The sequence below is a fragment of the Salmo salar genome, chromosome 05, assembly GCF_965601325.2.
Source record: "Salmo salar chromosome 05, fSalSal1, whole genome shotgun sequence".
NCBI lineage: Eukaryota > Metazoa > Chordata > Actinopteri > Salmoniformes > Salmonidae > Salmo > Salmo salar.
In genome coordinates, this window is record NC_138295.1 from 71,849,030 (window position 1) to 71,874,431 (window position 25,402).

General features: G+C 40.0%; 2 protein-coding genes and 1 long non-coding RNA gene across 6 annotated transcripts in view; 1 reads left to right on the plus strand and 2 right to left on the minus strand.

Annotated features, from left to right (window-relative positions):
• Positions 1-6,864, minus strand: part of LOC106605564 (cell adhesion molecule CEACAM6) — a 59,286-nt gene extending 52,422 nt beyond the window's left edge. The window contains exon 1 of the mRNA XM_082975496.1: positions 6,579-6,864. The gene's annotated coding sequence lies outside the window, so the exon portion shown is untranslated. The remainder of the gene's footprint in view (positions 1-6,578) is intronic.
• On the minus strand, positions 1,682-20,835 carry LOC106605720 (cell adhesion molecule CEACAM1-like). Of its 4 annotated transcripts, none has more exons than XM_045718713.2 (8): positions 20,731-20,835; positions 20,149-20,472; positions 15,221-15,487; positions 10,015-10,290; positions 9,639-9,756; positions 8,509-8,552; positions 7,972-8,014; positions 1,682-6,868 (listed from the first exon to the last, which is right to left on the minus strand). In XM_045718713.2, the coding sequence occupies exons 1-8, from the start codon at positions 20,798-20,800 to the stop codon at positions 6,862-6,864; spliced, it is 1,149 nt and encodes a 382-aa protein (XP_045574669.1). In that variant the 5' UTR covers positions 20,801-20,835; the 3' UTR covers positions 1,682-6,861. The 4 variants fall into 4 exon arrangements, with proteins under 4 accessions (XP_045574669.1, XP_082831621.1, XP_082831620.1 ...); XM_082975495.1 differs by lacking the exon at positions 20,731-20,835 and adding an exon at positions 17,125-17,410 and having other exon boundaries at positions 20,149-20,438; XM_082975494.1 differs by lacking the exon at positions 15,221-15,487.
• Positions 20,432-25,402, plus strand: LOC145879552 (uncharacterized). The gene is made up of 2 exons (XR_014392393.1): positions 20,432-20,506; positions 22,033-25,402. It is a non-coding gene; the product is annotated as an uncharacterized LOC145879552 (long non-coding RNA).

Consider the following 25,402-nt stretch of genomic DNA (forward strand, 5'->3'; position numbering starts at 1 on the left):
GATAGTGTCTAGAACGCACGAACAAAACGAAACTTTAGGGTGTTTTCTATCCAAAGCCAATAATTATATGCATATTCTAGTTACTGGGCAGGAGTAGTAACCAGATTAAATCGGGTACGTTTTTTATCCAGCCGTGCAAATACTGCCCCCTATCCCCAACAGGTTAACAGTGAAAACAGGTTTTTTTCATCTCACAGTTTACAATGACTTCTCTCCCCATAGGAATAAATTGCCTGCTCCCCTAAATGTAACCTGAAGACTATGTGGGTTATGAATGCCTTATGAACCTGTCTTCGATGACAATCCATCAGGCCACTATGAGGTCTACCTGTGTCGATTCAAAGCTTCCTAGAGCAACCGGAAGTGGTTAACCTGTCTGGGCTAGGGGGCAGTATTTTCACGGCCGGATGAAAAACGTACCCAATTTGAACAGGTTACTACTCTGGCCCAGAAACTAGAATATGCATATTATTAGTAAAAACAAAAACACTCTGAAGTTTCTAAAACTGTTTGAATGGTGTCTGTAAGTATAACAGAATTCATATGGCAGGCAAAAACCTGAGAAAAATACAAGCAGGCAATGAAAATCTGGTGCCTGTAGGTTTTTCAAGTCATTGCCAATCGAACACACAGTGACTAAGGATTCATTTTGCACTTCCTAAGGCTTCCACTAGATGTCAACAGTCTTTAGAAAGTTGTTTGAGGCATCTCTGATGAACAGAGACCGAATGAGAAGGCTGGGAAGTTGGTAACCCAGGGAAGGACATCACTTCATTGGCGCGCATGCACAAGAGAGGAAGCTCTGTTCCAAAATGTTTTTCAAGACACAGGAATGGTCCGGTTGAAATATTACTGAATCTTCACGTTCTAAAGGCCCTAAAGATTGATGCTATACAACGTTTGACATGTTTGAACGAACGTAAATAGATTTTTTTTTTAACTTTTCGTTGTGACATTTTCCTCGCGCCATTTTGAGCGCCATTTTCCTCCCTACATTTTGAGTAGCTTACTGAATGCGCAAACAACATGGAGTTATTTGGACATAAATTATGAACTTTATCAAACAAAACAACATTTGTTGTGGACCTGGGATTCCTGGAAGTGCCTTCTGATGAAGATTATTAAAAGGTAAGTAAATATTTCTAATGCTATTTATGCATTTAGATGACTCCAAAATGGCGGCTATCTGTATTGCGTATTGTATTTTTCTGAGCACAGTACTCAGATTATTGCAAAGTGTGCTTTCTCAGTAAAGTTATTTTGAAATCTGTCAATGTGGTTGCATTCAGGAGATGTTAATCTATAATTCTTTGAATAACAGTTTAATATTTTATCAATGTTTATGACGAGTATTTTTGTAAATTGTAGTGGGTTAAAATGGGTTAAAAAAGTCACATCTTTCCAAAACTTCACGTGTGACTAGGTAACCCTAATGAACTGTAAATTAGTTGAGTTGTCCTTCTAGATTGAGTTGTCCTCCCAGACGCGCCCCACAGTGAAAGTCTGTTCAGGCGAGTCCTCATCCTCTTTTAGTGAGATGGGAATATACCTTTACGCCTTCCCAAGAATGCGCCACCAGTGTTCCCTCTCAGACCTTCACTGATAGATCACGTCAAGAAAATCAAACATCCTGTTCCTGATGGCAAAATTGTCATGGAAATTTACCACTAAGGACTCAAACTCAATGTAAATGAATCAATCTTTATTATCACGGCCGGAGAGGTTCACACACTCAATCCAAGCTTGATGAAAACTCTGAAAAGGGCATTCCCTCTCAGTCCTTAAATACACTGCTACACAAACAAGTCATATAAGCATGATTTACATTATTCGTTATTAACGTTGGTTCCTGTATGTGACTTTTGTGATTTTTTTTATTTATTAGGATCATCATTAGCTAACGCCGTAACATTAGCTAATCTTCCTGGGGTCAAACACATATTAATAAGACATTGCAAATAATTACAAATTAAATAGACAATACAGACAATTAAAATACCTGTCAGGAAACACAATTAACATTCAGTTGCTTTCTATTTCCTGTCCAGTCATATGGTCTATTTCAGTGGTTCCCAAACTTTTTATAGTTCCGTACCCCTTCAAACATTCAACCTCCAGCTGCGTACCCCCTTTAGCACCAGGGTCAGCGCACTCTCAAATGTTGTTTTTTGCCAGTGGGTGGGCCTGGCTAACAAGTGGGTTGGCCTATGCCCTCCAAGGCCCACCCATGACTGCACCCCTGCCCAGTCATGTGACATCCATAGATTAGGGCAATATTAATTTACTTCAATTGACTGATTTACTTACATGAACTGTAACTCAGTAAAATCTTTTAAATTGTTGCATGTTGCATTTATATTCTTCATTGCTGCCTTCTTGAAACAGAGAAAATAGATTTGTTATCTCAACAGCATCACCTCTATAAATAATGGATTAATTAGTTACAAAAATATTGTTGTGAGATTCGTTAAATGACAAGTTACAGTGTATTCGGAAAGTATTCAGACCCCATAACTTTCCACATTTTGTTACATTACAGCCTTATTCTTAAATGGATTAAAGAAAACATTTTCCTCATCAATCTACACAAAATACCCCATAATAACAAAGCGAAAACAGATTTTTAGAAATGTTAGCAAATGTATTAAAAATAAAAAACAGAAATACCTTATTTACATAAGTATTCAGAACCTTTGCCATGAGACTCGAAATTGAGCTCAGGTGCATCCTGTTTCCATTGATCATCTTTAAGATGTTTCTATAACTTGATTGGAGTCCATCTGTGGTAAATTCAATTGATTGGACATAATTTGGAAAGGCACAGACCTGTCTATATAAGCAAAAACCAAGCCATGAGGTCGAAGGAATTGCCCGTAGAGCTCCGAGACAAGATTGTATCAAGGCAAAGATCTGGGGAAGGGTACCAAAAAATGTCTGCAGCATTCAAGGTCCCCAAGAGCACAATGTCTTCCATCATTCTTAAATGGAAGAAGTTTGGAAACACCAAGACTCTTCCTAGAGCTAGCCTCCCGGACAAACTGAGCAATCGGGGGAGAAGGGCCTTGGCCTTTGAGGTGGCCAAGAAACCGATGGTCACTCTGACAGAGCTCCTTAGTTGGAGATGGGAGAACCTTCCAGAAGGACAACCATCTTTGCAGAGTTGCCAGACCGAAGCCACTCCTCTGTAAAAGGCACATGACAGCCTGCTTGGAGTTTGCCAATAGGCACCTAAAGACTCTCTGACCATAAGAAACAAGATTCTCTGGTCTGGTGGTGGCAGCATCATGCTGTGGGGATGTTTTTTAGCGGCAGGGTTTGGGAGACTAGTCAGGGTTGAGGATAAGATTAATGGAGCAAAGTACAAATAGATCCTTGATGAGAACCTACTCCAGAGTGCTCAGGACCTCAGACAGGGGAAAGGTTTACCTTCCAATGACCCTAAGCACACAGCCAAGACAACACAGGAGTGGCTGTCCTTGAGTGGCCCAGCCAGAGCCCAGACTTGAACCCGATCGATCATCTCTGGAGAAACCTGAAAATAGCTGTGCAGCGACGCTCCTCATCCAACCTGACAGAGCTTGAGAGGATCTGCAGAGAAGAATGGGAGAAATTCCCCAAATACAGGTGTGCCAAGCTTGTAGCATCATACCCAAGAAGATTTGAGGCTGTAATCGCCGCCAAAGGTGCTTCAACAAAGTACTGAGTAAAGGGTCTGAATACTTATGCAAATGTGTTATTTCCATTTTTTATTTTTAATACATTTGCCCCCAAAAAATAAAAAACAAGGTTGTTGCTTTTGTCATTATGGGGTATTGTGTGTAGTTTGATGACGGGAAAAAACTTTTGAATACATTTTAGAATAAGGCTGTAACGTAACAAAATGTGGAAAAAGTCATGGAGTCTGAATACTTTCCGAATGCACTGTAGATGAGGTTGATTCGACAGTCAGTGTTATATCAGTCCATAGGTGGCTGGTGTGTTTTGCAGGCCCTGAATGAAGAGAACACTAAAACTGAACTCTATTTGCATAATTCCATTTATCCAATCAATTTATTGAGCTTTGACAGTGCAATAAAAAATAAACAAACACTCTGCTATGGTGACAACCTGTAAGAGTCTATATATATATATATAAATAAAATGCTAATGAATAAGTGTGTGTCTCGCCTTTCAAAAAAGTTAACCTGTTGGGGCTAGGGGGCAGTATTTGCACGGCCGGATAAAAAACGTACCCGATTTAAACTGGTTACTACTCTTGCCCAGAAACGAGAATATGCATATAATAGTAGATTTGGATAGAAAACACTCTAAAGTTTCTAAAACTGTTTGAATGGTGTCTGTGAGTATAACAGAACTCATATGGCAGGCCAAAACCAGAGATGATTCCATACAGGAAGTGCCCTTTCTGACAATTTCTTGTCCTTCTGTTGCATCTCTATCGAAAATACAGCATCTCTGCTGTAACGTGAAATTTTCTAAGGCTTCCATTGGCTCTCAGAAGGCGCCAGAAAGTGGAATGATGTGTCTCCTGTCTCTGGGCGAAGAACAGCAGGAGATTTTGTGAGTGGTCAGGCTGGGAATAGTGACACTGGAGATGTCATGAGAGTCTTTAGAGAGTCATTAGGCAACGTTCATGAGAATTCTCCATTTTTTTCTTTCAGGCTTTGAATGAATACAACGTTGCCCGGTTGGAATATTATCGCTATTTGACGAGAAAAATTGCATAAAAATTGATTTTAAACAGCGTTTGACATGCTTCGAAGTACGGTAATGGAATATTTTGAAAAATATTTGTCACGAAATGCGCTCGCGCGTCACCCTTCGGATAGAGACCTGAACGCACGAACAAAACGGAGCTATTTGAATATAACTATGGATTATTTGGAACCAAAACAACATTTGTTGTTGAAGTAGAAGTCCTGGGAGTGCATTCTGACGAAGAACAGCAAAGGTAATCACATTTTTCTTATAGTAATTCTGAGTTTAGTGAGCGCCAAACTTGGTGGGTGTCAAATTAGCTAGCCTGTGATGGCCGAGCTATCTACTCAGAATATTGCAAAATGTGCTTTCGCCGAAAAGCTATTTTAAAATCTGACACCGCGATTGCATAAAGGAGTTCTGTATCTATAATTCTTAAAATAATTGTTATGTATTTTGTGAACGTTAATCTTGAGTAATTTAGTAAATTCACCGGAAGTTTGCGGTGGGTATGCTATTTCTGAACATCACATGCTAATGTAAAAAGCTGGTTTTTGATATAAATATGAACTTGATTGAACAAAACATGCATGTATTGTATAACATAATGTCCTAGGAGTGTCATCTGATGAAGATCAAAGGTTAGTGCTGCATTTAGCTGTGGTTTTGGTTTTTGTGACATATATGTTTGCTTTGAAAATGGCTGTGTGATTATTTTTGGCAGGGTACTCTCCTGACATAATCTAATGTTTTGCTTTCGCTGTAAAGCCTTTTTGAAATCGGACAATGTGGTTAGATTAACGAGAGTCTTGTCTTTAATATGGTGTAAAATAGTCATATGTTTGAGAAATTGAAGTTATAGCATTTTTGAGGTATTTGTATTTCGCCCCACGCGATTCCACTGGCTGTTGACTAGGTGGGACCCACGCGTCCCACCTAGCCCAGGTTAGTTAATGAGCCTCTTCCCCTGAATTCTGTGAAACCCAATGTCAAACGTGATGTACAGTATAAGTGCATCTTTGTGCTTCAGAGACGGATGTGTATTCACTTTGCTAATGAATGTAAAACATATCCAAACTCATGCGAGAGGGAAAGAAAGTAAGAGAAAGAGGGAGAGTGCACGTTTGTGTCTGTGGATATTCAACGAGGAAATTCCAGAAACATCATTCTCCTTAAAGGGCAACAACCCCACTTTTCAACCTCATTTTCATTATCTCCAGAACAATACTCGTGTCTACATATGTGAAAACGGCACATTTCTTCATTTTGTAGAAAAATATATTGAAATTAACAATACAGAAAGTTGATTGCTAGATGTGGGGTACTGTACCTTGTCAGCAACGTGACCATTGTTTATTTAATTTAATACAACTTACAGAGAAGACATTGTAAGAAATAGGAAGTGAAACATTATCCTCAATTCCCTATCTTGTTATTGGTGGTTAAATAATCAAATAGCCATAGGGAAATGATTGCTCTACTAAACCATGGGATGCATGCTAATGCTTTCCCCAATTTGTGGTATAGTAAGCCTCCAGTTACAAGAGTATGTTTGAGAACTAAAAAGAGACTATCTTTAATGGCACATGGTGTACGTAGCTGTATTTTTTGTGTATATCAAAATATTCATGATCCATCAAGATCTGATGATTTATTATGATATTAACAATAAAATATCATTTCTTAACTATGAATTGAATTTAAATTCTAAAACAGATGAGCACCCAATGTATTGATAATAGCTAAGTTGTTAACTGACATTTTTGTTTGTCTAGGGATCTGTAAGGTCTAATAAGGGATACGGTATTAGAAAGAAAGTTTGGTTGGCACATAGATACAAAGAAGGTTGTGGGGGATTCACTGGCCATGTCTGAACAGACCTGGTCACCCTGACTGACCCCAACTGGTCCAGATGATTGACAGTGGGGCGTGTTCAGCTCCGGACGTCTGAGTAGATGGTGGATGCAGCATCAGGAGCAGGCTTATGGGCAGGTTTTTCCACCTGGGTGTACTGGGATTGGTGGGCCTGGTAGGTGGGTTAGGTCAGCTGACTGGGCCTGTTGTTGACTCGGACCTGAGCGTACTCTTTGGAGGAAGTACCTAGGTTCCCCAGCTGAACTGACCCACCATCCCTCTTCTGGAATTGAGTGATGTCTGCATAGTTCAGCTCCTAGTAGGAGAGAGGAGAGACATGTCCTAGATAAGTCCTGACCATGACCTGACCAGGAAAAACTCAGGTCCCTACTTATATTGTCTGTCATCTAGAGCTATAAGCACCAGAGCAATGGATAATTACAAACACTGAGTTAGTTCATTCAACTTGTTTTGGTTATTTCTCGTACAACTTAATGAGGGCAGGGAGCTTGTTATAATCCGTAAAACGGTGTGGTCATTAGTAGCCTTGCATGCCAGGAGTGAAGATGTGTCACACAGCTAGTGAACTATTTACCAGACTAGACCTTTATGAGAAGGTTGGCGTGTTTCTATTGTTATCTCGAAAGAGGTCAGTGGTGTTGATTACAAAGATATGAGGAACTATCTTTCATATTTATTTTGGTTGAGTTTCAGGGAGATATTAAATTGCAGCCAAATGGATACATTAGGGCTCGTGGCACTTGACATAAATACATTTGTCTGAACGGAGTAGCCAAGGAAACAGTTTCATTTATTTTAAAAACTTCTCAATAAAATGTGTGTAAGCTTAATAGAATATTCTCTTCCTGGAGCAAAGTCCCTCAGCCTTACAGTAAACAGACCACGCATACTGCCCCTGCCTGGAAGTGTACTCATTACTGTAATGACATGAGGTTATAAACCTGGTCAAAGGCCAGACTTTTGCTAAGCAGAGGCGCCAGGAGATATAGCCTACCTAGAGCTTGGATCTGGTGCTATGTTAACTATTATAAACACATAGTTATTACAGCTATTATATTGACCCATCTTTATCTACACTGTGACGAGGCTGTCTGTGATTATTATCATTACATTATTCTCTTCAGTCTTACAGAACACTGATATTTACTATTGTGATCAGGATCTCTGATAGCCAGAAAAGCTATGATACAATACATGTAGCTCAGTATCCAGCTCTTTTTACTCCAAAGTTATAAAAGCAGGCCAGTTGCTTATCTGTGCACCAGTATGATGTCAATACTGTAAACAAGGGAAGTATTATACATTGGTATTACATATTAGCTTACATCCATATCAGATAAACAAATGTACTATGCAAGCTATGAAAACAGAAAAACATGAAAGTTAAATGCATAGTACCTGGTTTCCTCCTGGTCCCCTCTGCTAGCAGAGCTTTTACCTGCTGAGATGACACACAAACAGCAGTTAGAGATGGGACTGTAGTTTACAGTATATAGGCTTCACAATCATGAAGCACTGATCAACTTTGAGTGTCTATACTCACACCTTAATTGAAAGCATTGCCTTAGATTACAGGCATGATGCTTAACATTAGTAGATTATCGTTAGTTCATATTTTGTGTGTCTGTGTAGAAAATTATAGTAAGTGGGAGCAGAGAGATTGTTTGCCCGCATAGACAGAGGAAATGAGGTATTTAGAGAGCTGGGAACAACTGGGCACAGAAGTCAATTCAACGTAATTTTATTGAAATGACGTGGAAACAACATTGATTTAACCAGTGTGTGCCCAGTGGGTAGAGATATGGAGATCAACTGACTATTAGAGAGTGTTAGCAGACAGAGCAGAAGTACATGTAGACCAGAAGGTCATTAGGTGGGCATATACATAATTTACTAAATCAATGGATGCATGTGAGACACAGAGCTCACACTTACTGTTGTCAACACTCCTTCCACTGGAGGATTCTTTCTTGAAGAAACTAATATACAATTTAGAAGCAGTCAGTATCTTTGGGAAATTATTATTGTTATTTGCAGAGACACATGTAGGCCAGGCAAGTGCACAACGTTGAACCACCAACAAATTCTGTGGAATTATATTTGTTCATAAGAACCATTGACAACCAGCCCTGCCAGCCAAATACAGGGAGGGTCGATCTGTTATCAGATTATAAACTCCTTTTACTGTAAACCATATTCAATATATCCCCCCTTCACGCAGTGGAGCAATACTTTGGTTGTTATCTGTCTATAATGACCTATACAAAATGGTAAAATGCCCCTCTAAACAAATGGTGACAACATAGGAATTCATAATTTACTACCAAACTTTAGAAATCTTTCTCCATGGCCTCTAACCTTATAAGTTCCATTAGTTAAAGTCTGTTAGTTTCAGCTATGGGTCAGAGGTCAGGGAGATATGCCACAAAGCTAATATTTTCCCCCTTTCTTCCTGTTTATTCTGCATACAGCTGTGGTTTCCCTCTGTGGGTTGTGACTAGTAAACCATTAACCACATACAGTAGTACATTGCAGTGATATTTAGAACTGATTCTCCTACAGATACTACTGGGCCTGTGTTGTTTTTCAATGTGTATGTATACTACTGTTATACTCTGTTTCTAAAATGATCATTACTATCCACCTAGATTTGGCCCTTAGGTTAGCTACCGAATGATTTATGTCATTGATATACTGATTTACAGGTGGGTGAAACTGCAGAGAATTGAGCAACAAACAAATGAGACTTCATTGGTTTACTGTACTGTATCTTAAAGAACTGCTAACTATTTGGTTGTCTGACAAAACAGCATTGAGCTAGTAAAGCTTTTTAGAGGCTAACCCAATACATTTTACCCTATTACACCATACAGAGCAAGGATAAAAGCCAAAAGCTCAGAATACAGTAAGTGATATACTTTAGTGAAATGGATTCCACTGTAAAACTTTTTCATTCAAAAAGTTGATAAAGAATATGTTCTGTAATATCATTTTTTATATATCCCTAAATAAAATAATCTACTTTCAAAATGTCTCATCTCAGAATGAAAAAAAAAATGTCTCACCCCTTTTTCTTCATGAAGTAGACTGCCACACCAACTGCCACTCCCACAACCAACAATACTCCAATCACAATCCCAGCGATGGCACCAGCAGACAGACCTGGAGTTAGAAAGCCTTCCGCTGCAGAGACCAGGGAGAGATCCATACACAGATGAGACAAAGACTACACAATGAACAAGCAGTACTGCACATTACAGTGCGTCTGGGTGACAATTACAACATAGTAAATACTGTCAAACTGTTAAATATTTCCATAGAATTACTCTGTAAAATCTTACCTATCCACCATTTACATTGTGACTGTCAGATGTTAATGCAAAAAGCCGTTAAAACACAGTAATTGTAACCCCAGGCTTATAGCAGATAAGGCCTACTTACACTTTACAATGAGAATGTGTTTAGCATCAGCGGTGCTGACAGGGTTGCTGACTCTACACAGGTATTCTCCACTGTCTGTTCTCTTGACAGGGTTTATGGACAGCACTCTCTTATCCTCAGAGATGATTAGGTTGCCACCAGCAGACAGAAGCTGACCATCCTTCATCCACTCTCTGGTGATGATGGAGCCAGAAGCATCACAGGTTAAGTTGACAGAATTCCCCTCGATGATTGGAGGGTTTGGGGAAGTTGTAATGATAGCACCAGATATTGGTTCTGTGAAGGATAATGGTTATATGAATCAGATATGTTGGTTTGATAATACAAATTGTAGTCTAAATTATAGTATAGATGATATATTATCTTGTCAAACAGTAACAGTTTCCTGAAGACACGATGAGCACATGTGAAATGAACATGCAACATGGTAAAAGTGTGCATGATAAAGTAAGTAGACCTGCACGTGGTATATGAAAAAATGTAAATGACTAAGGCTAAAAGTGTAATGCGGAAGAGCTGTCAGAGCTATACCAAGATCTCCCTCATTCTGCCCATACAGCGCCTATAGAAGATCTACACCCACCTGTACTTTTTTCACATTTTGATGCCTTAACATTAAGTCTAAAAAGGGATTAAATTCACTTTTTTCCTACAGATCTACACAACCTCATACACATTTTCAAAGTGAAAGAAAGTTATAGAACATTTTATAGAAATTATTATTTTTTAACTGAAATATAATTGGATAAGACTCCAACCCCCTGAGTTAAAACTTTGTGGAAGCACCTTTGGCAGACATTACAGCGGTGAATCATTTTCATTAAGATTCTACCAGCGAGACAATTACACAAATGTTAATACAAAAGACACACCAGAATGGCTTTCCAAGAGGTGTTGAGTGGTCCTGAGTGGTCTAGTCTTAGTCCTGACTTAATCCAGTGCTTAATTTGAGCCGGATCCTGCCGGAGCAAGATCTAGCACCTCTCAGATTTTACTTTGTTTGGTACGGCACCTATTTGACCGGATCCGGTAAATCTTGCGCAATGATTTATTAATTGTTTCACTTTTCGCACTGTAAACAATAATAAAAGCGATGATCAGTAAATCAAGTTACCTCTTCATTATTTCTCCCGCCCCCCAGAAAGGCCATCATGTAAAAGTGAGGTCATCCTTCTGTGTAATCATCCTATCCTGCCACACTGATTCCAGACCTGCTCTATTATTTGTACATAGAGGTTATTGAGAGGGCCGGAGGGGTAAGTAACTGATCTTGACACAGGTCTTGGTAGTGGTGGTCAGCTAGTGAAGAGGTCCCTACGTAATCACATCACGTAGTCTTGGCTAGTTGTCTCCCTACTGAATTTGAAACGTGGGAAAGCCAAATAAAAAATTTATGAGATAAGGTAATAGAGTTTGATGACGTTTTCATGACAAAAATTCAGAGAATGCTGGTGAATCGAACTATCAGTGCCAGAGGAGAGGAGTGAGGGACAAACTGTTCCTGATTGCAATGCCTTAGCTAGCAACGCTGTTAATCCCACCAGTTCAGCATCACCACTGGCACCTCCACTAGCTAGTAGGGTTACTATCAGACTCAGCAGGAGAGGGAGACGGGGAGCTGAGTCATCGACCGACGAAGTGCTCGGAGCAGGTGCAATTTGCAGTTCAAGAACAAGCAAATGTATAACCCCTGGCTTGTCATGTAGAATTCAAAACTGGGCTGTACAACATGAAGCTTGGGTCTAGAAATTACTGAAGGGCTTAAACTAGCCAGATGAAGTGATGGGTGGAATGTACAGTAACATCCTCTGTGTCTGACAAAAAAACAAAACAAAGAGGCCTCAGAAAAAAAGGCTTTTGAACATGCCGATTTGTGGCAGCAAGCATTGTAATTAAGGCTAAAGAGGACACCCAGGTTATAGTTAACACTCAATATGGAAAAATAGACACTACATCCAGAGTGTTCCGAACAGCCTTAGAAGGAGGTTAAACGTCACAGCCACAGGCCCGCTCATGGCTTTGAGCAAGAAATTGAATGTCAGGAGTTAAAATGGACTTGACATGGGGAGAGTCATTGTGTGAGCTTTTGAAAACTAAGGTAGGAAAATTGTTTTCCTTTAGAAACTTGTTCTGTACTGTGAAGTTACTCTGAATATGTGCTTCATATTATCACATAAGCAGGAGGCCTATATATTATCATATGTGTGTTCTGCTGTAACCTACATTGATTTATTTTATTTGAAGTTATATTCCGATATTGTGATATTTGTTCTACTGCTATGTTGATGTCTTGAAAATGATATGAAATTCGGGTCTTGTAAGCCCCACAGCTGTGTATGTGTGCATATGCATATGGCGGGTGTTCTGCAGTGACTTCTAAAATTGTTGCTATACACTGATGTCTAGAAAATGTGCCTATAAAAAATGTGGACTTGTGTAAGCCCCTCAGCTACACTCAAGGATGTGTGCATACTGCAGTGACATCTAAAATGCTTTAAATGAATCATCCCCTCGGAGAGTGCTGTCCATTTCACAACCACAGATAGTAAGCTACTCTGCTGTTTTCTCTGTCTGCTGCGCTGCTACGTTGTTTGTCACTTTTTTTCTCAATGTGTTCCAGTACCTAAAACCCCCCTGGATAACACCCCACATCTCGCGCCCCATATTTGTTCCGGGACCTCCCGATTTACAAATGAAGCTCTGCTTAACTCTGCTTCAAAATCAGAGACAAGGTTTGAATATTGGTGTCCATCTAGGATTTTTTGGGGGAGGCAGGTAGCCTACTGGTTAGAGCATTGGGCTAGTAACCAAAAGGTTGCTGGATCGAACTGACAAGGTAAAAAACTGTTGTTCGGCCCCTGAACAAGGCAGTTAACCCATTGTTCCCTGGTAGGCCGTCATTGAAAATAAGAATTTGTTCTTAGCTGACTTCCGTAGTTAAATAAAAATAAAATAAAATAATTCCCAACGAAATTTAATGAGCGTGAGCCATTTTTATAAAAATTGGAGATATATGTTGCCCTAGGAGTTATGCAAAGTTGGTAGAATCTTAATGATTCACAGCTGTAATGGCTGCCAAAGGTTCTTCTACCAAGTATTAACTCTGGGCAGTTGAGACTTTAGCAATTATTACATTATAGCCATTTAGCAGACGCTCTTATCCAGAGTGACTTACAGTAGAGAGTGAATACATTCTCGTACTGGTCCCCCATGGGAATCAAACCCACAACCCTAGCATTGCAAGTGCCATGCTCTACCAACTGAGCCACATGAGACCGAGATTATGATGTTTCATTTTTTTCTTTCTTAATTTGTAACATTTTCTATAACTTTCTTTTCACTTTGAAAATGTGGAGCAGGTTGTATAGATCTGTAGGATTTATCTTTATGTAATCCTTTTTAGTTTTAATTTTAAGGAAGAAAAATGTGAAAAAAGTTCAAGGGGGTGTAAACTTTCTATAGACACTGTATATGTTCATCCTTCTCAGTATATGGACACTATTCAGGCCATTGAATAGTAACAAAGAAACGATCATGTTGGGTGGTTTGCTTTTTCCTCACTGCATGACAGAGCATTTACCAGCTACAATATACAATGCTCCTATGGAAAATGTCCACAACCACAGCATAACCCATATTCAGTACAGTTTCAGCTAATAATCCAATGCCATCTGCTTTGTCTCGTGTGCCACTCAGAGCTCTCTTCCCATTTGTTGAACACACTGTCTCTGTTGGAAGGGACTTCTCTGCTACATAATTTTTTTATTTAACTTGGCAAGTCAGTTAAGACAAATACTTATTTTCAATGATGGCCTAGGAACAGTGGGTTAACTGCCTTGTTCAGGGGCAGAACAACAGATTTTTACCTTGTCAGCTCAGGGATTCATCCTTGCAACGTTTTGGTAACTAGTCCAACACTCTAACCACCAGGCTACCTGCTACATACAGAAGAAGGCATCCCGTCCAAAAGCTTTTACTCAAACACCTTGGATAGGACTTGAGCACAAACCTCAACTTGACAACCAGCACTGCATGGAATAACCCATAACAGTATTCAGTACAGTATCAGCTAATAATCCAATGCAATCTGCTTGTAGTCTTGTGTGCCACTTTTAAGTCTTTCTTTTCTTGTGTTGAAAGGGACGATCTTCTCTGTTACACACAAGAAGTCTACACAAGAAGGCTACCCATCCAAATGTTTGTACAGAATGGAAGGAAAAATGTGTACTTAAGGACCTTGAAAAGGACTTGAGCACAAACAGTTCAACCAGAGGTCAGGTCAGATGAAGGGAGTAATAACAGATATCACTAAGGTTCTGTCTAGCAACAGAGATGCATTGGCTGTTCAGATGTGTGGGAGGAGACTCAGCAGAGGAGAAAGGGTTAAATATCAGTGATTGTGTGAATGTCTTTTGACTGTACAGCTGTTCGATCCTTTGGGGTGAATAATCTTAGTTTAACCTTTCATAGTGTCCGTTGAGTTCTTACTCTGATATTTAGAACCTAACACCCCCAAGCCATAAGACTCCTGAACAGCTAATCAAATGGCTACCCAGACTATTTGCATTGCCACCCCCTCCCGTTACGCTGCTGCTACTCTCTGTTTATTATCTCTGAATAGTCACTTTAAATCTACATCCATGTACAAATTACCTCAATTACCTCAACTATCCGGTGCCACTGCACAATGAGTCTGTAACAGTACCCCCTGTATATAGCCTCGCTATTGGTATTTTACTGCTGCTCTTATATTGATACTTTTATTTTTTTATTTTTTACTTATCTATTTTTTACTTAACCCTTATTTTTTCTTAAAACTGCATTGTTGGTTAAGGACTTGTAAGTAAGCATTTCACTGTAAGGTCTAAACCTGTTGTATTCGGCGCATGTGACAAATACAATATGATTTGATTTAGTGACATTACTGATTACAATTTTGGACAGGTAACTAGTAACTAACGGATTACATTTAGAAAGTAATCTACCCAAACCTGGTAGTAGACACTGTCTCTGTTGAAAGGGACTATCTTCTCTGGTTTACACAAGAAGGCTACCCATCCAAATGTTTGTACAAAATGGAAGGAAAAGGAAAAATGTGTACTCAAGGACCTTGAAAAGGACTTGAGCACAAAGTTCAACCATGACACCCTCAGAACCAGTTACTCTCTCTGGTGATGATTATCTCAATTTCCTCTCTGCCACTTACCCAGCACAGTGATGTCAGAGGGCTCAGATGTCTGGTACCTCAGGGTTCTGGTATTATGGGCCCAGCAGCTGTAGCTACCGCTCTGATTGATCTGAATGTTTCCCAACCGGAGTTCTGGTCCCTTATTGGACAGCAGTGTTCCATTCAGAGCCCACTGAAACTGGGCAGGAGGACTGGACTCAGCTGAGCAGGACAAATTGAGGTTTGATCCTGTTTCATAATGTACATCTGATGGGATCACCTTCATTGCTGCATTTTCTGGACCATCTGCAAAGAATGATCCATGTTGAAAATCAGCATTAATGAAGGTAATTCAATCAAAAGTTATGTACAGTTGTGCTCTAGAGCAGTGGTCGCCAACCGGCATTCCTAGTCGATCACCAAATATTTCTGTAACAAAGCCAACGAACGATAAAGGCTTGCGTTCCTTTTTTAAAATCGTTTTGAGCTGTTTCCGGTAGGTGCACTTGATTCAAAAGTCCTGCGCACCGGGTAGAAAAGTGTTCCAATGAAACAAACTCTGCCTACCCGGCGACCGGCAAATCTGTGATTAAATCGAGTGCACCTACTGCGCTGCCCAATCGGACCGCTCAAATCACTGTGTCTACAGAGCTTCCATGACCCTGGCCACAGCCAAGTTTAATAGGCTACTAGCCTATGTAAGATTGAATAACTTTTAAAACCATGACCACAGAGAGACTGTTAACGAATACAGCAAAGAGCTGTAGTTTATATTCAGCAATGTCAGTGTTTTTATTCAACACTAATACAAAATCCGCTCCTCCATACTTCTGCTCGGGCTGCAGCTGCAATGAATGAGTAGCCAAGTATCGATAGCCTTGTGTTTTATTATTATTAGCAGCTCGTTGTGTCGATTTTAATATTAATTAAGGAATATTTAACTTTCTCTGGTCACAGGAACAACATGAACTTGTGCATGAGGCAGATGCGGTGCGACTCATGGTTCGCTATCAGGTGGAAGACGGTGTCCCCTTTCTCTGGTCAGTCTCACCAGAGGAAAGGAAAGAGAGAGCAGGGACCTTGAGAGGTGGTTGGGAAAAATTGATTGTTTTGAACGATCATCCAACACAGAATTCCAAGTCGGAAACTTGGGCATTTTTCTAGAGCTCCGACTTTTCGACCTGAAGATCAATGACGTCGTGACTTGACCTCGTTGACCATCAGATGCAGGTACATTAAAGGCCAGTAAAAAAAATAGCTAATTATTTCAATTCATGCTCCACAGTGCCTCGCCAAGTGCTAAACCAACTGATCTATTTTGTTATCAAAGTTCAAGTTTTGAATAACATGGTCGGATTAACAATATTGGCAGGCCAATCATATAGCCAATATGCTGTGATAATGTATTAGGCCTACTGTCCAAAGCTCATTCCTACAAAACTGTTGGTGTGAGGTTAATGTAAAAAAAAATCTGAGGGGTAGATCTTAGCTTACTTTTTGACCCGGAAAGTGATCTTGACTCAGAAAGGGTTGGTGACCATTGCTCTAGAGTATAGAGACCATGTTGAAATAACCCACCCAACAAATGTCAACACAAAATGCATATATCTTGTTTAGGTATCCCATCACCAGCAATCAGACACCCACAACATACAGTAGGTGGGCCTGATTAGGTAGAAATGAAAGCCACAGAAAGATTTGCTTTAGCAAAGCATGATACATTTGTGTCATATTCAATACCAGAATATAGTGATTTATTAATATGACGGTGTCTTGTTATGTCTTAACAGATTAAGTTTACAGTAGCAGACAGACATTGCAGGAAGCACTATGAAGATGACCATATGTGAAAGGTATTGTGAAAGGTACATTTTTCTTACATGAATGACTTTGTCCATATGCAGTGAACTAAGAAGAGTTAGACATGCATGTTAGAGACTCACAGCTGATAGTGAGGGTTAGATTCTGGCGGTTGATGTCACTGCTGACGGGGTTGGACACATTACAGCTGAACGGTCCTTTGTCATACCGGGTCACACTGACTATGGTGAGGGTGCTGTTCCCATCACCAAACTGAACTCCATCACTGGCTGTGACCTCAAAGCTTCCATTCAGCCAGTGATAAGATAAGGGGGGGGGGGGCAGAGGAGGAGCAGGACAGACTGACAGAGCTGTTGAACTCCACTAAGTCTGTGTTGGTGGGAGTTATCACCACACTGGAGACTGACTCTGTGGGTTAAAAATACAATAACAACTTTCTCTTTCCTTGGTAGACTATTTCATCCAAAGCCATACAATATTCAGGGCCTGGCTTCAGTATCACACATTTTCATCAACACAGCAGAATGGAGCACCTAAAAATACCTGTAAGTGTTATTCAGAAGAGCTCAACAGTGGAATTAATAACAAATAGATTTGGAATTACATCTCAAGCTGACCATATTCATTCTGAGAGGTACTGAATGTGTCTCCACAAAAATGTAGACAATGCATTGAACACACCTTTACTTCGTTAATGATGTTGAGAAAAATGTACATGTTGTGCACTAGGCAGATAACAGATTTGGCCTTGTTCAACACCATCATACACTAGTAATATACAATGTATAAATATAACATAATTGGGAATGGGAAGAGATGGACAGAAGTAATGGTTCACACTGAATGAAATCATTGAATTTGAGAAACACCTACTCATGCCAAAGTAATGACAAACAGTAGCTTAATCAGCTTACAGAACACAACTTGAAAATCAACTAGTTGTGTCTGAGATTTGGCAAGAGTCTTACCCTTTGACTTTTTACACATTTTGTTAGGTTACATCCTACACACAATAGCACATAATGACAACAAATGTTTGCTAATTTATAAAAATAAATAGCACATTTACTTAAGTATTCAGACCCTTTACTCAGTACTTTGATTAAGCACCTTTGGCAGTGATTAGAGCCTTGAATCTTCTTCGGTATGACGCTACAAGCTTGGCACACCTGTATGTGGGGAGTTTCTCCCATTCTTCTCTGCAGATCCTTTCAAGCTCTGTTAGGTTGGATGGGGAGCATTGCTGCACAGCTTTTTTCAGGTCTCGACAATGATGTTCAATTGGGTTCAAGTCTGGTCTCTGGCTGGGCCACTCAAGGACATTCAGAGACTTGTCCCGAAGCCACTCCTGCATTGTCTTGGCTGTGTGCATAGGGTCGTTGACCCGTTGGAAGGTGAAACATCGCCCGAGTCTGAGGTCCTGAGTGCTCTTGAGCAGGTTTTCATCAAGGATCTCTCTGTACTTTGCTCCATTCGTCTTTGCCTTGATCCTGACTAGTCTCCCAGTCCCTGCTGCTGAAAAAGATCCCCACATCATGCTGCCACCACCATGCTTCACCGTAGGGATGGTGCCAGGTTTCCTCCAGACGTGACGCTTGGATTTCAGGCCAAAGAGTTCAATATCGGTTTCATCAGACCAGAGGCCCTTCTCCCCCGATTGTTCAGTTTGGCCAGGCGGCCAGCTCTAGGAAGAGTCTTGGTGGTTCCAAACTTCTTCCATTTACGTATGATGGAGGCCACTGTGTTCTTGGGGACCTTCAATGCTGCAGAAATGTTTTGGTACCATTCCCCAGATCTGTGCCTCGACACAATCCTGTCTCGGAGCTCTACGGACAATTCCTTTGACCTCATGGCTTGGTTTTTGCTCTGACATGCACTGTCAACTGTGGGACCTTATATAGGCAGGTGTGTGCCTTTCCAAATCATGTCCAATCATTTGAATTTACCACAGGTGGACTCCGATCATGTTGTAGAAACAGCTCAAGGATAATAAATGGAAACAAGATGCACCTGAGCTCAATATTGAGGCTCATAGCAAAGGCTCTGAATACTTATGTAAATAAGGTATTTCAGTTTTATTTTTAATACATGTGCAACGTTTTCAAAAAATCTGTTTTCACTTTGTCATTATGGGGTAGTTTGTGTAGATTGATGAGGATTTGTTTTTTGTAATCCATTTTAGAATAAGGCTGTTACGTAACAAAATGTGGAAAAGTCAAGGGGTCTGAATACTTCCCGAAGGCACTGTACTTCAAAACCGTTTACTATATGGTGTGTCAAGATTATGGTATAGTACTACGGTATATATAAAGTGCCTTCGGAGAGTATACAGACAGACAGACAGACAGACAGACAGACAGACAGACAGACAGACAGACAGACAGACAGACAGACAGACAGACAGACAGACAGACAGACAGACAGACAGACAGACAGACAGACAGACAGACAGACAGACAGACAGACAGACAGACAGACAGACAGACAGACAGACAGACAGACAGACAGACAGACAGACAGACAGACAGACAGACAGACAGACAGACAGACAGACAGACAGACAGACAGACAGACAGACAGACAGACAGACAGACAGACAGACAGACAGACAGACAGACAGACAGACAGACAGACAGACAGACAGACAGACAGACAGACAGACAGACAGACAGACAGACAGACAGACAGACAGACAGACAGACAGACAGACAGACAGACAGACAGACAGACAGACAGACAGACAGACAGACAGACAGACAGACAGACAGACAGACAGACAGACAGACAGACAGACAGACAGACAGACAGACAGACAGACAGACAGACAGACAGACAGACAGACAGACAGACAGACAGACACACACACACACACACACACACAGACACACAGACAGACAGACAGACAGACAGACAGACAGACAGACAGAGAAAATAGTAAAAAATAAAGAAAAAACGTTGAATGAGTAGGTGTGTCCAAATCTTCACAGGTACTGTGTATGTATATGTGTATATATATATACACATCTTTGAAATATTGTTGCAGTCCAGCAATACAATTAAGTATTTGGACTGATGAATTGAAACCTAAAGCTAGAAAATGGAGGGGAAACTATTGACTGATAAAGGTAGAATACAAAACATCTTACCATACACTTCCAGTTTGGTGTTTTCTTCCACTGATACTGCTTCAGGTGTTAAAATGGTCACTGTGTATTGTCCACTGTCAGTCAGATCAAGATTCATGAGCTCCAGGGATCCTGACGATCTGTCCAGATTGATCCTGTCTCTGTATCCATCTTCAGGTATTAAAGTGTCAGAACTTCTGATATAGTTTAATATAATAGTTGTACCATTAACTTTCCATTGTAATGTTATAAATGGCTGGGCTAATGCTCTGTTAAATGTCACACTCCCTCCTATCGCCCCAACCAGGGACCTGTCTGGTAACACACCTGCTCCATAACAAAACCCTGGGGAGGCAAGAACAGGTTTGAGTTACAATGTGTGAGTTACATTCAAATATTTTAATTGAGAGCCATAAAGAACATGAAAAGCATAAGTTTGATGAATGGGCTGAACTGGGCAATTTTTCTGCTCACCAAGTTACATTCTAAACAGGCTGATCGGGCTTAATATTCCATTCCACAAAATAGGCCACAGAGCCAACAATGACAACGCACATTTATAATTTCACAGGGAAGAAAGTCATTAAAATGACTTCCTCTTACCTATAACAGCCAGTAAATAAAGATAACAGATATGGGGAGAATCCATTCGAAGCATCCATCTGTAGGACATCCTGCATGTGCAGCAGCAACCTGTCTGTGGGCAGAATTTAGTTACATTTGAACACACCCAGTTATAGAGTTCAAAGTCCTCTCACCTTCAAAATGGTAAAACCATTGACTGATATTACCTATTAGATTCACAGAAAACTTGATGAAATATCGCAAGGTAGTTATTTGTTTTGGTCAAATAGAATCAGAAATTGCCTGATGATGGACAAAGAAGCCTCACAAAACAATTTTCTTTGAAAAAATGTAGGTAACATTTTACATTTTACTCTGTAAACTGGTCATCTCTGTATACCCGTCGCAAGACCCACTGGTTGATGCTTATTTATAAAACCCACTTAGGCCTCACTCCCCCCTATCTGACATACCTTCTGCCGCCCTCAACCCTCAAGCCTAAAAAATGTAATCCCAGCCCCCGTCCCCGCAGGAGGCCTTTTGCCTTCTGGTAGGCCGTCATTGTAAATGAAAATGTGTTCTTAACTGACTTGCCTAGTTAAATAAAGGTTAAATAAAAATAAATAAACATTACAGTAAGGATCTTTAAAACGGTGTAACAAGTATTGTAGTTACTCATTATTACAATGAGTTACAATTACAGCAGTAAACGTAACCCTAATCCCTAACCATAACCTATAAGCCTAACCATAACCCTAATAGGCTACAATGTAAATACAATATATAATTATAGGAATAATTACACCATGATAAGGGCACTCTAATGTAAAATGTATTTATGTAACCATTGCCCCTAAAATATAGAGTATACAAAGATCAAATGTTTTATAGTAGGCGATTGTACAGAGTGCCACCTTTTATTTGAGAGTGTTTTCATACATCTGTTTTACCGTTTAGATTTGAAAGCACTTTATGTATCTAGTCCCCCATTTGAATGTGTTAGTATTTGGACAAATTCACTTATAGTATATTTAATTTAGTCAAAAGTTTTGTGTTAAATGACTTGCTTAGTTAAATAAAGGTTAAATAAATAAAAAATGTATGACCAGGGTTTGTTTTCATTTGGCCTATTTAGCATAGCTCTGTTCTGCCCTGCCTTGCCCTCTTGTGGAGCTCAAAAGTTACTGTTTCTTACTGTTATAACTGACATTTGTGATTTTGTCCATGCAATAAACTATTTTTATAGTGGTGTTTATTATGTTACTTCTTTGTAATATTTATTATTGCTATATCCTTACATTGAATTCTAATTAATAATTCCTCTTTATTCTGTACTTTCAGAAATCACAAACAGTATTTCCCAATATCATAACTGGAACTGGAGCTGGACATCTTCGGAGCTGAAGATTGAGGCCAGTTTTTGTATGCTACAGTACACTCCTTAACAGTTTTACTGGATGAAAACACAGCAAGAAAACAGATAGGCCAATGTGTAATAGTTGTCTATTTTATTGCAGTATTGGTGGTGGTTGGTTGAACAACAACAACAAAAACTTGTTTTACTAGAGTAAAAAAAACGGAATATGCATAACCCATATTTAATATTCATACAGTGACTGAACAACAACTGCATTTCCACCCCCACCTCTAATGGAATAGTATCATGGCAGGTCACCTGTCAAGTCACCTGTCAGGTCAGTCAGTCACTAATTGCTGCAGATGTGCTCAATAGTGTTTGAGCATATGATACTCCTCAAAGCATGGTGAAACACAGAGGTGTATCACAAGCTAAACACATGTATTTTTGTCAACTTCCTCTGCTTACCTGGTGCCAGACAGGCAGACTTTGCAGTGCCTCCGTGTGTGACTACCATGCGAAGCAGTTTGAGGGACTTTGCAGGGAAAACGCCATGCAGTGATGTGTAGGGAATTGTCCGCAGCAGGACGACCCCCAGTGGATGGGCGCCGAGGGGTGTGGTGCTCCTCCAGCAGCTCTCTCATGAGGTTCTCTCTGTACTTTTGGTAGGTAAATTACTTTACCTATGAGGGAGTGGGGAGGATGAGGGAAGGGAGAGGTTGATGAGGCAGAGGGTAGGTGGGTGAGATATTGTCACTATAATTGCATAATGTATTTGTATGTGAACTGTACATCCAATTACAAAAATACCTTGTTCAGTAATCATCTCACCTGTTAGTTGGCGGTGAACTATGCTGCCGTTGAGGACAGCAGTGTCGATCAGATGGAAAAATATCTTCTTATATATCACTTGGTCGTTTTCCGAGTGCATTCCACAAAGCTGCTTATCATGTCCGCCTTATCCACTGCCCCCATTTTGAGGTTATAGTCAAGCACACAGTCTGGTTTGATTTTTCTCTCTCCCGTCGGGTTGTCCACCTTCCCTGTGGCCGACATAGTTGCTGTATGGACAGTGGAGAGGACATGGATGTCTCGTTTGTCATGCCACTTTACTGCCAGCTGTTGACCATTCTCCTTGAACTCCACCTCCCCTCTCTGCATCTTCCTGCATCCGAATGCCAGCATCCCCATCCTGTTCGACCTGATTGTGTCACAGGCCCCTGTTGGAGAGCAGATGCTGTAAGAGTGTGGAACTGCTGTACCAATTGTCTACATACAAAGTGTGTCCGTTGTAGAGGTCGACTGATTAATCGGAATGGCCGATTAATTAGGGGCGATTTCAAGTTTTCATAACAATCGGAAATCGGTATTTTTGAACGCCGATTTGGTCGATTTTTTTTTTTATAAAAAAAAAAAATGTAGACCTTTTTTTAACTAGGCAAGTCAGTTAAGAACACATTCTTATTTTCAATGACGGCCTAGGAATGGTGGGTTAACTGCCTTGTTCAGGGGCAGAACGACAGATTTTTACCTTGTCAGCTCGGGGATTCAATCTTGCAACCTTACGGGTAACTAGTCCAACGCTCTAACCACCTGCTTTACATTGCACTCCACGAGGAGCCTGCCTGTTACGCGAATGCAGTAAGAAGCTAATGTAAGTTGCTAGCTAGCATTAAACTTATCTTATAAAAAACAATCAATCAATCATAATCACTAGTTAACTACACATGGTTGATGATATTATTAGTTTATCTACCCTGTCCTGCGTTGCATATAATCGCTTAGGTACACGTTGCTCCAACCATAAACATCAATGCCTTTCTTAAAATCAATACACAAGTATATATTTTTAAACCTGCGTATTTAGCTAAAAAAAATCCAGGTTAGAAGGCAATATTAACCAGGTGAAATTGTGTAATTTTGCGTTCATTGCACGCAGAGTCAGGGTATATGCAACAGTTTGGGCCGCCTGGCATAACATTGAAGGTTGTGCAATGTAACAGGAATATTTAGACTTACGGATGCCACCCGTTAGATAAAATACGGAACGGTTCCGTATTTCACTGACAGGAAAAACGTTTTGTTTTCGAGATGATAGTTTCCGGATTCGACCATATTAATGACCTAAGGCTCGTATTTCTGTGTGTTATTATGTTATAATTAAGTCTATGATTTGATAGAGCAGTCTGACTGAGCGATGGTAGGCAGCAGCAGGCTCATAAGCGATCATTCAAACAGCACTTTCGTGCGTTTGCCAGCAGCCCTTTGCAATGCATTGCGCTGTTTATGACTTCAAGCCTGTCAATTCCCAAGATTGGGCTGGTGTAACCGATGTGAAATGGCTAGCTAGTTAGCTGGGTGCGCGCTAATAGCGTTTCAAATGTCACTCGCTCTGAGACTTGGAGTAGTTTTTCCCCTTGCTCTACATGGGTAATGCTGCTTCGAGGTGTTCCTGGTTCGAGCCCAGGTAGGAGCGAGGAGAGGGACGGAAGCTTAATTGTTACACTGGCAATACTAAAGTGCCTATAAGAACATCCAATAGTCAAAGGTATATGAAATACAAATCGAATAGAGATAAATAGTCCTATAATTCCTATAATAACTACAACCTAAAACTTCTTACCTGGGAATATTGAAGACTCATGTTAAAAGGAACCACCAGCTTTCATATGTTATCATTGTCACGTCCTGACCAATATAAGTTGTTATTTTCTATGGTAGAGTGGTCAGGGTGTGTTTTTGTGTTTGTTCTATGTTTTCTCTTTCTATGTTGTAGTTCTAGTTTGACCTATTTCTAGGTTGGGGTTTATTGGGTTGACCTTCAGTTGGAGGCAGCTAGTCCTCGTTGCCTCTAATTGGAGATCATATTTAGTAGGGGTGTTTCTGCATGTTGTTTGTGGGTGATTCTATTTTGTGAGTGTTTATTTTCCTCCTGCGTCACGGTTTGTTGTTTTTCCCTTCAATGTTTTGTTAGTGAATTTCAGTTTCACGTTTAAAAAAATATGTGGAACAACGACGACGCTGCATTTTGGTCCAATCATTCAAACAGCCGTGACACTCATGTTCTGAGCAAGGAACTTAAACGTTATCTTTCTTACATGGCACATATTGCACTTTTACTTTCTTCTCCAACACTTTGTTTTTGCATGATTTAAACCAAATTGAACATGTTTCATTATTTATTTTAGGCTAAATTGATTTTATTGATGTATTATATTAAGTTAAAATAAGTGTTCATTCAGTATTGTTGTAATTGTCATTATTACAAATATTTTTTAATTTTTTTTTAAATCAGCCGATTAATTGGTATAGGCTTTTTTTGGTCCTCCAATAATCGGTATCGGCGTTGAAAAA